This window comes from Sorex araneus, chromosome 5 (genome assembly GCF_027595985.1).
Source record: "Sorex araneus isolate mSorAra2 chromosome 5, mSorAra2.pri, whole genome shotgun sequence".
NCBI lineage: Eukaryota > Metazoa > Chordata > Mammalia > Eulipotyphla > Soricidae > Sorex > Sorex araneus.
In genome coordinates, this window is record NC_073306.1 from 97,281,720 (window position 1) to 97,295,639 (window position 13,920).

At 50.3% G+C, this 13,920-nt stretch overlaps 1 protein-coding gene across 4 annotated transcripts in view; it reads left to right on the forward strand.

Annotated features, from left to right (window-relative positions):
* KCND3 (potassium voltage-gated channel subfamily D member 3) overlaps positions 1-10,360 on the forward strand; it is a 219,241-nt gene extending 208,881 nt beyond the window's left edge. For 3 of the 4 annotated variants that reach the window (XM_055139815.1, XM_055139812.1, XM_055139813.1), the window contains exons 4-8: positions 1,044-1,145; positions 1,420-1,509; positions 2,873-2,929; positions 4,347-4,594; positions 5,307-10,360. In XM_055139815.1, coding sequence (XP_054995790.1) covers positions 1,044-1,145; positions 1,420-1,509; positions 2,873-2,929; positions 4,347-4,594; positions 5,307-5,508 — 699 coding nt within the window. In that variant the 3' untranslated portion in view covers positions 5,509-10,360. The remainder of the gene's footprint in view (positions 1-1,043; positions 1,146-1,419; positions 1,510-2,872; positions 2,930-4,346; positions 4,595-5,306) is intronic. The other variant, XM_055139816.1, reaches the window with a different exon arrangement.
* The last annotated feature ends 3,560 nt before the right edge of the window (positions 10,361-13,920 follow it).

The following is a 13,920-nucleotide window of genomic DNA, read 5'->3' on the forward strand; positions in this document are numbered from 1 at the left end:
TGGGTTCCTCTGCCAGTACTTTCACGCATGAGGTTCGTCCGAGTGTGTGGAGAGGGGCCTTGAGCATGGCCGTGGCTAGGCTCCGGAGGTCTTCGGCCTCTGGGAGCTCTGCTCGGGGTGGGGAGGGAAGCTGGAGCCCATCCCCTCTGAGGGGCCCCAGGGAAGACAGATTTCCCATTTCCCAGTAGCTAGGCGGTCACACCCAGGGACTGCCCCCAGCTCTGTGGAATCCCATCAACGGCTTGCATCCAAAGACTTAAAAGCAAGCTCCCGAAGAGAGCGACGACGATGAGAGTCTCTGTGCTGCGCGCCTAGCTGTCTTCCCAGGGAAGAGACCATAGCAAATGGAGATACAGAGCAAATCCTGGAGCCAGAGGGTTACTGCAGCAGGCAGGGCACTTGCCTCGCACATGCCCACTCCCAGTTCTACTCCTGCACCACAGACGGTACCCCAAGCTCTGCCAGGAGTGATCCCTGAGCTCAGGAGCAACCCCTGAGCACCGACCACAATAGAGACCACATCCTGCCTTGGATAATAAGTGCAAAAGCAACCTAGAAAGAAGGAAATGGCGAGGGGAGTGCATGCCCAGGCCTCCTTCTTTGAGAATGAGCTGAAAGGTGGTCGCTGGTTGTGCTAGGGACCTGTCCAGGGCCTCAAGGACCTCATGAGAGTTCCAAGCCATTTGGGGCTGCTGGGTCCCTCATTGAGGGGCCGAGCAGAGGAAGTTGGGGGACCTTCTGGAAGGGGCAAGACCTGAGAGATGCTCTCTGCTGCCGGGACTGCACCTGGGCTGGAGGGATGAGTGGATGCCTGCAGGATGCCAACGTCAGCACAGCCTCTGGCAGCAGCCCAAGGACTGAGGTGGACATCTGGAACCCAGCCACTGTCCCTGATCCTGGCGGTGCTCAGGACACTTGGACAAGCTGTGCCGCCTACAGCCACATGCACAATAGTGACAGAGCTTAGAGCTGTGCTATTTCCCACCCCCTCCTACTTTTTGCTTCGTTTTGCCTCATTCTCGTTTTCTCTCTGCTCATCACAGAAGGCCCGCCTGGCCAGGATCCGGGTGGCCAAGACAGGCAGTTCCAACGCTTACCTGCACAGCAAGCGCAATGGACTCCTCAACGAGGCACTGGAGCTGATGGTGGGTGCCCTGGGGCCAGGACTGGGGAGGTGGAGCGAAGCAGGGCCAACACGCTGTGCCCCCCGCGCCCAGCTTGCCCCTGGGAAGGATGTGTCCCCTATGTTCTCCATCCTCATAGGGTTATCCCCCCCCCCAAACCAGCCTTGGACCAAAGCCCCCGACCAATACACACTCCAGCGACCATGTCCTGGGGTCCGATCAGATAGTCCAGCCCTACTTCTCTGGCGTGAGGAGCAGCCGCCGCCCGCACTCAGTCTCCCCTTCTTCTTTCCAGGGAACCCCGGAAGAAGAGCAGGTGGGCAAGACCACCTCCCTCATCGAGAGCCAGCACCACCACCTGCTGCACTGCCTGGAGAAGACCACTGTGAGTGCCAGTCCCCAATCCCTGCGACCCTCACCTGCGTGGGGACGCAGAACAGCACACCGCCCCGCCCCACATGCACCCAGGCCCCAGCCTGGGAGTCAGAGCGTGTGACCACGAGATGGAGCGGGACTGTGGTGGGACAGGAGGGGAGATTCCCGGGCAGGGAGGCGGATCCTGCGGGACAGGAGGGTAGAGGCCTGGTCCCGCCTTCCACAGGCCCCGAGCGCCCACCGCCCAGCTCCATCCTGGGGCTCAGGGGTCTGCCACACCTGCCTTGCACGCTCAAAGCGCGAGTGCGCTAGGCCTGCTGCAGGACCCTGGGGAGCGCTGCCGCTGTGGTCGGCAGCCCTTGTGCCCCGCATCTCCCATGCTCTGGGTGCCGGAGGTGCTTTTCCATCTCCCCGTTTCTCTGACCAGGGCCTCTCTCACTACCAGCCCCTCTCCGTCCCCCTGCAATTCCTGGGAGTTCCGTTTCGGAAAGGCTGGTTGTTCACAACACTGAGGCGTGGCGCCGCGCTGGCATGTGGAATGATGCCTGCACCCCCAGCAGACTGACCGGAAGGGCAGTGGGGCCAGGCCCGCACCCTGGGGCACGCGCAGGGGGAGTAGGAGGGTGAGGGTGGGAGAGATCAGGGTGGATTACCAAGGAGAAGCCACCGGGCGCCCCTTCCCTGGGGCTTCCTAGCACCTCCTTCCCGAGGAGCTGACAGCCAGGGTTCAGGAAGGGGCTTTCCTGCTCCTGGTCTCCCTCCCGGTCACAGGGGACTAGAGGACTCTTACTGAGCCCAGTGTGGCTCCAGCGGACGGCCGCTGAGCCTGCCCCCAAGGAGCAGAGTTAGAGCGTTTCTTGGTGTCACACTGTCCCTGCTGTCTAGTATTCCTCACAAAGCCCCGATCCTGGCCAAAGGGCCGGCCCGGCCCCGCTGCCCTTTCCAAGTTGCATGTGCGGGGTGGAATGTGTTCATGGAGAGGAAATGGATGAAAGTCCTAGGGTCTCCAGGGTTGGAATGTTGGCATTGGAGAAAGGGGTGTGAAATGGAGGGTGGAATGCTGGTGCTGACGGGCAGAATGCAGGCTTGGAGGGAGAGAATGTTGGAACTAAAGGGGTGGAATGCAGAGTCTCAGGGGAGGAATGCTGGGGCGAAGAGACAGCGTTGAAGGGGAGGAGGAATACGGGGCCCGGGGAGCCCACCTGGGCCAAGGGCTGGAATGTTGGGAAGTGGGGCGATGCTGGGGTGAGGGGTGGAACTCGGGCTCCAGGGGCAGAATGCTGGGATGGAGACTGAATGTCAAACGGAGCTTGTGAATGCTGGAATGTACAATCAATGGTGTTTTTATCTTCTGTTGGCATGTTGTCCTGTAGGGGTTGTCCTATCTTGTGGATGAACCCCTGTTATCTGTCCGAACCTCCACCATCAAGGTATCACTTTTACAAATTCAATTGATGTCCTCTCTCTCTGGTCCTCTGAGTCTGTGGGTCCGTCTCTGCTCACTCTGTGGTCTGGGTCTCTGCATGTGCTGCTCTGACTCTCGGGGGCTTCTCCTTTCTCTGTTCTCACGCCCGGTACCAGCTCAGGCTGCCAGGCTTTTGTGCCGAATTCCACAACTGCCTTTCTGATTCTTCCTGTGGACCTCCCCAGGGCCTGGAGAGGGTGGTGGGACTTGGCACCCCTGTTGGCGCCCCGTGTGTGCCCACATGCCACCTGTGTGGCCCCTCTCCTGCTCCGTGGGGACTCCGAGGGTGTCTGTCAGGGCTGGTTTCTGAGCTCCGTCCTCCTGCTCCTTCTCTGCATTCTCCTCCCCACTCTGGCAGCCTTGGCCAGACCCCTAATGCCATAGGTTTTAAGTCACTGTTAGCCAGACAGCTCTGAAGCATTTGTGTTACCCTGAAGTAAGCTCCGCCCATCCTAGTGGCACAGTCAGGAAGTAGTTAGCAAATCAGTGACTTGGGGAATCCTGTTCTCCAAGGGGCGAGGGACTCATCTCCTACAGTCAGGTCCCACAATCAGGTCGGAAACAATAATTAAATGAGATTGTGGGGTCAGAGAGACAGTGCAAAGGTTAAGGCATTTGCCTTATATGCAGCCTGTCCCAGTTTAATGCCCAGAACTATATATGATCCCTCGAGCACTGCAGGGAGTGAGCCCTGAGCACACAGAAGTAAATTTTAAGCACAGCCAGGTGTGCCCCCCAGCAAAAAAAAGAGAAATCATATCCCGGCCAGGGAGTTGCTCAAAGAACTGCAATGCATCCTCTGCATGTGGAAGATCTGGCTCATCTCTGGCACCACATGGTACTCTGAGCACGCTGCCAGGAGTACCCTCCAGTTCTGCTGGGTGTGGGCCAAAACCAAAGCAAAGCATTCCTATCTCTGAGCTTGAATTCAGAGCTGCAAGAAGCGTGACTAGGTCAGCACCCTGAGAAAGTACTGGGGTCGCTCTTCCGGAGCGGGAAGGACCTCACCCCAAGACTCAGGAGAGATCGCCTCCCTGTCCTCCTGTCCCTAGCTGGGGACCCCAGCCGTCCCACCCAGACTCCAGAGTCCAGTCCTGGCTTCTGGCTTTGCCAGTACCTCAGTTTTCTCCTTTGACATGTCTCTGCAGTGTCACATCATGATTGACAGCAGTCCCCCCGCCTCCATCTGATGGCCAAGGCTGCCACCAGGCTTCCCTCTCTCCTCTGATGCCTTGGGATTTTTCCCCCTTTCTGAATGCTTTCCAGTTAGCTGGGAGCCCCTCTCTAAGCCCCAAGCCAGAGACAGGCAACCTCACGAGGCACCAGGGCGTGGCCCCCTGCTTCTCTTCCTCCTCCTACCTTTCCCCCTCTGCTCCCCACAGAACCACGAGTTTATCGACGAGCAGATGTTTGAGCAGAACTGCATGGAGAGCTCCATGCAGAACTACCCCTCCACGAGAAGCCCCTCCCTGTCCAGCCACCAGGGCCTCACCACCACCTGCTGCTCCCGCCGCAGTAAGAAGACCACTCACCTGCCCAACTCCAACCTGCCAGCCACGCGCCTGCGCAGCATGCAAGAGCTCAGCACGATCCATGTCCAAGGCAGCGAGCAGCCCTCCCTCACGACCAGGTGAGTGACTGGGTCCTACACCCTCGGGGGCTTGAGCCGGTCAGGTGGCAGAATCAACACAGACAGAATCCTGAGGGCCATTTGCCGACATCCAATACTCGTTCCTTTGACCACCTCCCCAACCCTTTTTCTCCCCCTAGCAAATTAACCCTGGACCCTGCATGTCTTTGGGAGGTGACCATAGCAGTTTTTGTCCCCATGTGGAATTTGAGACCAGAAAACAAAACAAATGCCCAAATTACCTCCCTGGTGTAAAGACAGGACCAACTCTCTTCTCCAGGGACTAATTCTCACAGCTGTGTTTCACCTGGCCTATCCCAGGGTATTTGGGATTGCCTTTTCCCTCCCTCCTTAGCTTATATTTAGACCACACCCCCCACCACACACACACACACACACACACACACACACACACACACACACACTTCCACTGCCTGGGATAGTCAGGGAATTGGGGAGATTAATAGTGAACTGCTGTGGGGTAAGTGAAAAGTCAGCTCCTGGGGTCCCAGGCCCTGAGTACAGGGTTTGCAACTGTTTGTTCAGGAAATCAGGAAATCCTCCTTAGCCTGGCTCCTCAGGGCTGCCCGTGGGAGATGCAGCTAGGACAGAGATTCCCTGAGCTCCAGGAAACTGGGGGTTGAGGGAGCTTGGGGGCGCCAGCAGCCGGAGGCACCATCAAACTCATGTCTTTTGTTGTTTCTGATCCCAGTCGCTCCAGCCTTAATTTGAAAGCAGACGAGGGACTGAGACCAAACTGCAAGACATCCCAGATCACCACAGCCATCATCAGCATCCCCACGCCCCCCGTGCTCACCCCAGAGGGGGAAAGCCGACCTCCCCCTGCCAGCGCAGGTCCCAACACGAACATTCCTTCCGTAGCCAGCAACGTGGTCAAGGTCTCTGCCTTGTAAGATCACGGGACAGAGGGGCCAGTACAGGCAGTGGGAGCCAGGGGCCTGGCATGTGGGCGGGTGGCCTCGGGGCTACTCCCTCCCCTGCCCCCACTATTTCTGCCTTTCCCTTGCACTCCTTGCACTGAAACTTGTGCCTGGAAGGGAAATGGCAGTGAAGGGGCACCTGAGGTTCACCGCTGATAGCGTGAACGTAGCCCTGTGAATCAGAAGCTCACTGGGGCCAGAGGAAGGGGTGGGGGTGAGCTGGAGCGGAGGGGTGTACGCCTGGCCAGCGTAGGCCTGCAGGGGAAGCCTCAGAACGCACTGCAATTGTTTCTGGAGACCCAGTGACAAAAAGGCAAAACCAGAAGCAGCACAAAGGCCAAGATGTCACACGCAGAACAGAAAGAAAATATAACACTGTGTATTTAAGCACCTTTCTCAAGGCTCTTAATGGATAATATTTATTCATGGGAAAAGGTGGTAAACAAAAAGCACCAATGGATTTTTGTGAAATGTTTTTCTCCATGGACCCGATAACTTTGAACCAAAACAAAGCATTTTGTGAGGGTTTTTCCCCTTTTTCTCCTTTTATAGCAAAAGCTTTTAGGATAAGAAGTCAGTTGCTGCTGAGTTCTCTCTCCATTCCCCAGGAGGGTGAGGTCAAGTGGGCCCTGGGCCTCCACGGCCCAGCTGACCTGCGCCACGCTGCCAAGTGACTGCGCAGCCCCCTGCCTGTGTGTGTGTCCCTGTCTCCTGTCTCTGCAGCAGCCCCTAGCTGTGTGCGTGTCCAGCCATCTGTCTGTGAGCCCCAGTGCTCTCGGTGTCCATAAGGAAAGCCAGTCCCACAGCCCAGCGCCTGCCAGAGCTCCATGTGACTCCAGCTGTGGAAGCAGAAGGGATGAAGCGAAAGGAAACGGGGAGAGGTCAGGCAGCAGGAAGCCAGGCTCTGCGTGCTCTCGCAGAGTGAGGCGCTTCCTTGCACTCGGAGCCAAGGGCGGGCAGTTTGCAGTTCGGGAGTGTAAGGGAAGACCAGATTCCCCACACTGGGGTCATGACCAAGGAAAGAGCAATGTGCAATGGAGAGCCCCCAGGCCCTGGCTCTGGGCAAACCCATGCAGACAGCCCCAGGGCTTCCTGCAGAAGGCAGTGGGGTGGGACCTGGACTCTGACTGTGCATTGAGGGAGGTCACCCCTATGGTCCCAGGGCTAGAACTCAGTGACGCCACATCTGCTCTGAAAGATGCTCTGACCTCTGACACCTCTGAAGATAACTGAAATGGAAGTTATCTTGAAGATAACTTGAAGATAACTGAAGTGGAAGCAGGTAACACCAATCAATGGTGGGGAGGGCTGTGCGTACTTCTGAGAAACCTGGAAACCGCTTCTGATCAAGTGTCTTGTACCCCTGCTGGGGCTGGGGATGGCATTTCCAGAATTCTGTTTTCACTGCTTGCCACAGAGCTGGTGGGCATCAAGGTTAGCGACAGCCTTCTCCGCGCATGCCCCAGCCCCCCGTCACCCTACTGCCACCTCCTCCCTGGGCTCCAAGGGACATGAGCTCTTTCTCCATTCTGCACCTAGGGATTAGCTGTTGAGTTGTACACAAGGATTTTTCTTCCCACCTTGGCCATCTAAATGTGTTACTAGCCAAGACTCTAACAATACTTTCAACGGGCTTCCCAGTGACCCCACTCCAGAGACCCTGTTAGAAGGGGAAATGGTTGGGAGGCGGCACCTACCCAGCAGATGGGCAGAAGGGGGAGGGGGGAAGGAAACCTTAGGTCCTTACCTCTTACCTCTGTCCCACTGACCACTGAGTCCTTGCTCTCTGGGTCTGGCCATAAAGATTCACCGCTCACACAGGAATGCAGTGGGAGTCTCTGTTCCTCTGCGCTTGCACTCTGGGCAGGCAGGAAGCTTCACCACCACAGAAAAGCATGTGTATGTGCAGGTGTGCACACACAAGCAAGAGAAACATGAGTTTGTGCCTACATCCCTGCACTTCATATGTGTAACTCACCAGGCAAGTCACAGGCTGGGGCTGGGCTCCTTTCAATGGGAAACAGAGGACTTTCCCTGGGGACGGGAGAATGGATATGGCGCAAAGGGAGGATGCCTAAGTACCTAATCTCTCTAGCAACTGCGTGGGAAAGGGCTGCAAGGGTGAGAGGGAGTGTAGCCATAGAAAGCTGTGTCCAAACCTGGGCATTACACAGCATAAGAACTGCTCATCCGGGCGGGGGGTGACAGCCAAGCACACTGGGTTTTCCCATCAAAATGAAGGCCACATTTCCAAAAACTTCCTATGTTTTTCATTAACTCCAGTGAGCTGAATGTTTTATATTCAATTTCGCTTTAAATCCTGTACTCTGCCAGCCCCTGAGACTGTTACACTCTCTCCCCCACCACCCCCTTCATTCCCAAAGCCTTGGCCAGGGAGATGAGTCCAGAGAGGATGTCGACCAGGAAAATGCTCATCTGTACGAGACTAGTCAGACTACACAGCTAAGGGCACTATATGTAAACAGTGTGGGCTGAATCTGTTCAATGACTCTAACTTATTGGCCAATGACTGAAGAATAGAATTATCAAAGGTTTTCTGGGACTAAGGTTTCCTGGTGCAATGACTTGAGTTTTCGTGAACCATTTCAGCACAATAGGAGATTCCTGAAACCACCTATCCCATTCAGTCCCACTCAACACCAGGAGCTGTTAAAATAACAAAACAAACAGAACAACCATATACCAGAAATAGAAGAGTTCTAGAATATCTAACAGAAGAAAATATAATTCACGTTGCACCATAGGAAAAGCCAACACCCAGAGGAAATGACTTGCTCAAGGCCATACGGTTCTTGCAGGGCTGGGCTCAAAACCCGAGTGCCGTGGTTATTAGTTTACTGCGTTTCCCACGCACCCACGGCCCCTCCACATGACGAGGGCTCAGAAGAGTTGCAAAGAACCCAGGCTATAGCCAGAGACAAGGGCTGATGGAAACGTGGGTACTTTCTGGACACAGCCTTTAGAAACCACCTGATTTTGCTAATAAAAACCAAACTTGGGAAAAGTACCATTCCCTCCGTAGAACTGATAACCAGTTTTGTTAAAAACAGGTAAACAAGTGAACTGTTTGGTTGTTGGTTAATGTTTTGTTTTGTTTTTTCAGTCAAATACTACACAGGGTTAAGGCAATGACATTTTAAAGCATACCTTTACAGTCCTTTAGTTTCTCAGTTCCTGCATTACAACCTCTGGTGGTAGCAACGAAATAAATCCTCAATCCACAGAGAGGAAAACACACAGGAAGATTCCAAGTTCATGTGGAAAATCGTGGCAGAATTAAGCTGCAATCCAGGGCTTAGATGTCTCATCCTGGAATTCTCCTTCACATTTATGTTGCTATGTACCTGGATCTCAAAAGTGCTCATTAAGGGAAGGAAGTACTCCATTTATAACCCTAACCCAGGACTTCCAAAAGCAAACTCAACCACTTCTTCACTTCTACTTCCCAACTAGTGTCACGCTCAGGACTAACTGCATAGAACTCTGTTCGAAAGACCAGATGTTCAGGCTAGAGAGATTAAGGCATTTGCCTTGCAAACTGATGAGCCTAGTTCAAGTCCCCTAAGCAGAGCCAGGAGTAAGCTCTGAGCACCACAAGGTATGGCCTAAAAATCAGATAAAAACAATAAGCCTGGCAGTTCTCAACAATAATCACTAGTCTACAATTATGGGGGAGTTTGAGGTCAGCAAGTAGGAAACATTAATAAGACAAAGACATTGAAATTAAACAGTAAATGCTGATCCAGGATTAAGAGTCACATTCACAGAGTCCACTCGTAGTTTTGCTGAGGACTTTATCCAGTTTTCAGAGTATGATCCTGCAGTCAGGATCATGTCACAACTTGTTAGAATATAGGCAGGGAAAGAATACACTGAAACAGTATGTACCTAGATTTTTTTCCTTGCCTTTAAAAAAACCTTTGCATAGGTAGTGGTTGAAACTGAGTCAAACCTAGATCTTGAGGTTATTAGTGGCCCAAGCACCTTCAATTAACCAGGTAACAACACAGAGAAAGACTCCATGCAGTTCATCTAAGGCAGCCGTAGTTTTTCTTCTAAACTAGCGTGGTAACCATGACAAAGAGAAATCTGCAAGGATTCTTTTCCCTTTCTGAATTTGCTTATGAAATCTCATCAGTTGAAAAGCTTTACAAAGACTTATGGAAAAACATAATTGAGGACCCGTGACCCTTGGAGCCCAAAGGCAATCATGAGCTCATCATTAGAACAGAGAGAATGTGGCAGTGATGAAAAGAAACAGCTTTAAAAGGGTTCCTTTGAGTCTTCTTTTCTATTCAGAATGTTGCTTTTTTCCCCCAAGTTGTGGTAAAGACACTTATTCTGGCAGGTTACTCAACTACACTGGATGTCACTCGAACCAGTGTAGGCACTGAGACTAGCGTCCTAGGGGGCTCCTTGGACCAATGGACTATTTTACAAACCTGGGAGGTGGGAGGGATGGTCTATTTTTGATACCCAGACATTCCAATGTAATGTTTTCCTTAGAGGTCACCCCCCATTAATGTTATTGTGAAAAAGCATCAAGTGTGTTCTTTTCTATTTTCTTATAATAAATGGGCTTTGCTTACCAACATCACAACGGCAAAGAAAAACTGTACAAAACTGCAGGAAGAAACACATGTGAAAACTTTCTGTGGAAAACAGACAACTCTTGAGTTTCCAGTCATCTTCTTTTGACTGTACTGCATATGTTAAACATGTATATCATTTACGGTATTGAGTCGTGTGCCACTGCTGTATCTGATGTATCCAATCTGGATTAAACAATGTGCCACAAACCCAAGCGATTGTTCATGCCACTTCTCCTGTCCTCTCCGATGAGGGACACTAGAAAATGCTGCACCAAGGCTACCTGTGGTGGGAAAGTCACAGAATCCAGGAGACATCAAGGTCCCTTTTACGCTCCCCTGCCCCACTGTCCCTCCACAGGAGCAAGCCCCCTGTGACATGCCTGACAATCCTAACCTGTTTGTAAACTCAGTCATGGATGTTCACTACAGGGGCAAACATTTGACTGCCAACAGCTCTATGTTGAGGTTTAAGCCTTGTATTACTGAAAATGTCTTTATCAGAACTAGTTCTACAAAAACATCATTGAATTGTCTTTCCTTTATAAACTAAGGTGTGTAACTGAAAAAGAGAACTTAGGCTTAAACTCTGGGGCTGCAAAAATAATACAAAAGGTAAACAAGGCTTTGCTTGCGTTGTGGCCACGCTGACTGCCATTCCCAGCACAAGTCCCCAGAATGCCACCGAAGTTCACACCTGAGCACCAAGCCATATAAACCCCTAATGTGCCACAGGATGTGCCCCAACATACAACTCCTAAAAACAAAACAAAACCAAAAAAGTGAGAGTTATACAGGTTAGAACAGAAAGCTTAAGAACCAGGTGATGGAGGCTCCTATGTAAGTTCCCACTTGTGTGACTTCACAGCAGGAGCTTTTCTCTTGGCTTGTTTTTTCTGTCTTTAAAATGGCAGGAAAGGGGCTGGAGAGATAGCACAGCGGGTAGGGCGTTTGCCTTGCACGCGGCCGACCCGGGTTCAAATCCCAGCATCCCATATTACCCCTGAGCACGGCCAGGGGTAATTCCTGAGTGCAGAGCCAGGAGTAACCCCTGTGCATCGCCGGGTGTGACCCAAAAAAAGCAAAAATAAATAAATAAAAATAATAAAATTTAAAAAAATAAAATGGCAGGAAAGATGCTAGAGAGTTAGAAAGAAAAAAAGAGAAAAAGAAAGAGGGAAGGGGTAGAGACTTGGAAAGGAAGGAAAAGAAACCAGGGAGGGAGGAAGATGGGTGGGAAGAAAGAAAGAAAGAAAGAAAGAAAGAAAGAAAGAAAGAAAGAAAGAAAGAAAGAAAGAAAGAAAGAAAGAAAGAAAGAAAGAAAGAAAGAAAGGAAGGAAGGAAGGAAGGAAGGAAGGAAGGGAAAGAAAGAAAGAAAGAAAGAAAGAAAGAAAGAAAGAAAGAAAGAAAGAAAGAAAGAAAGAAAGAAAGAAAGAAAGAAAGGAAGAAAGAAAGGAGAGAAAGGAAGGAAAGAAAGAAAGAAAGAAAGAAAGAAAGAAAGAAAGAAAGAAAGAAAGAAAGAAAGAAAGAAAGAAAGAAAGAAAGAAAGAAAGAAAGAAAGAAAGAAAGGAAAGGAAGAAAGGAAGAAAAGAAAGAAAGAGAAAGAAAAGAGGAAGGAAGGAAGGAAGGAAGGAAGGAAGGAAGGAAGGAAGGAAGGAAGGAAGGAAGGAAGGAAGGAAGGAAGGAAGAAAGGAAGGAGAGAGACAGAAACACAGAAGAAATCCACTCCGACCTGAACAATTCTGCCTTAAGGGATGAAAGCAACAGACACGTTCAGATCTCATCATTATGTGGCAGTGATTCAAAATCTTTTCCTTTACCCACAACCACAAATCCCAGTTCATGAAAAATACAGCAAAGGGTAACACTAGGGCAGATACATGATGCCAAAGGCCTTTCAAGCTGGCTGCGAAATTCATCTCAATCAAACATCTCCCTGTTGCCCACTAGGTGTCACTACAGAGCCATAGTTTTAATAATCTGGCCCCAAAAAAAGCAACTAGAAACCAGAAATTGTGTGTGCAGAGTAACACACACACCGACAGGTCTTTGGCTGTAGAGACTAGCTAAATGGGACGTATGTGTGGTGAGAACTACGAAACACTGTGCCAAGAGAACAGCCTCACGATCACAAAATCCCGTTAATCGTCAATTTCTTGAGGGGACTCAGTAACCTCTCCATTTGTCCTTTCCCTGAGATCTTAGAAGTCTCTCTCGACTCAGCCCTCCCAATGATGTCGCACTGGAGCTCTTTCAGGGTCAGGGGAATGAGATCCAGCTTGTTACTGGATTTAGCATATGAATACACCATGGGAAGCTTGCAAGGCTGTCTCATGTGGGCAGGGAACTCTCAGAAGCTTGCCAGTTTCTCCCAGAGGGAGAAGTAGGCTACAAGATATCGAGAGCTTTATTGAGAGCTTTAGTGCCAAGAAAAGAGTAAATGACTGGTAGGCTGAAAAAAGCTTAGTGGCACTGTCTCAGCAAATAGGACAATGCTCTTTCCTACACCCAGACATCCTGGAGTCGATTATCCTAAAACTGCCGGTGGTCTCTACGATGATGGGGACTGTACCTAGACTGATTTCCAAACCTGTCTTTCACACAGCCAGAAGGCAGATTTCTTCCAAAACCACTCTTCATGGCCTCATTGGGAAGGAAACAGCACATGCTTATACAAAATGAAGCAAGTATGTTATATTCACCTTATTTTCTATTTAAAAAGGTGTTTACAGATGGCCAAAAATGTCAGCATCACATAACAGCAACGAAATGCAAATCAAAACAATGAGGCATCACACATCCCACCAGTAAAATGGCACACATGTCAATAACCAGTGCTCTTGCCTTACATGCGGCTGATCTGGATTCGATCCTGGCACCCCATGTAGTCCCCCAAACCTGACAGGTTCTTCCCTGAGCTAAGAACTGAAGCATCGGTGGGTGGTGGATGAGGCTCCAAAACAAAAGAAACAGATTTAGAGGAGTAACAAATGCCCCAAGGCCACTGAGACTGAGAACTGTCTTCAGTAGGAAGTTGGGGACACTGGGACAGTGGAGAAGCAGCAGGGAAGCAGCTACCTGCCCGGGGTGAGGGTGTGGTGCTGTTGTTCATGTATGTTGTTCACGTATGAAACTTTCCTAGTAAGTTTGTAAACCATGGTGCACCACTCCCCCAAAAGTCAAATATTTCTGATTACCAAAAAGATGAAATTAGAAACTAAACATCCTTTTACTGTAAAAAAAAATCCCTAAAAACAGATCCAATTAATTTTAAGACTAATCCTAATTAAAATGTGGACTGTAGCAATATCCTAATTATAATCCCTATCCATGACAAAGTGTGAATTTGTAGTGTAGGGAGAAGGGTAGACAAATTATGACAATGTAATGCACAATTAAAGTCTACTCCCTAATGACATACTAAACCTAATTATGGATTTGCTGTATTGTTAATTCATTCTAACTTGGCAATATATGTACCTGATTATGTTCCTGATACATTAAGTCAAATCTACAATGCCAACTCAAATGTCCAGAATCCAAGTTAGAAGTTTAAAATGGATACCGTTTGCCTGTCCAACAATAAAAGGCAACGGAATGCTGACAGTAATGAGTGCTTACAGCCCCAAAGAAACAATGTTTGTACTGCCTAGACAAGCACATACACAGGAAACAGCTTTCCATTCAAAAAAGTAAACACATACACTATACATAAGATTTAATCTCACTACAAATTTAAGTCATGGAGAGGTCTGGGAAGCAATCATTACTAGTA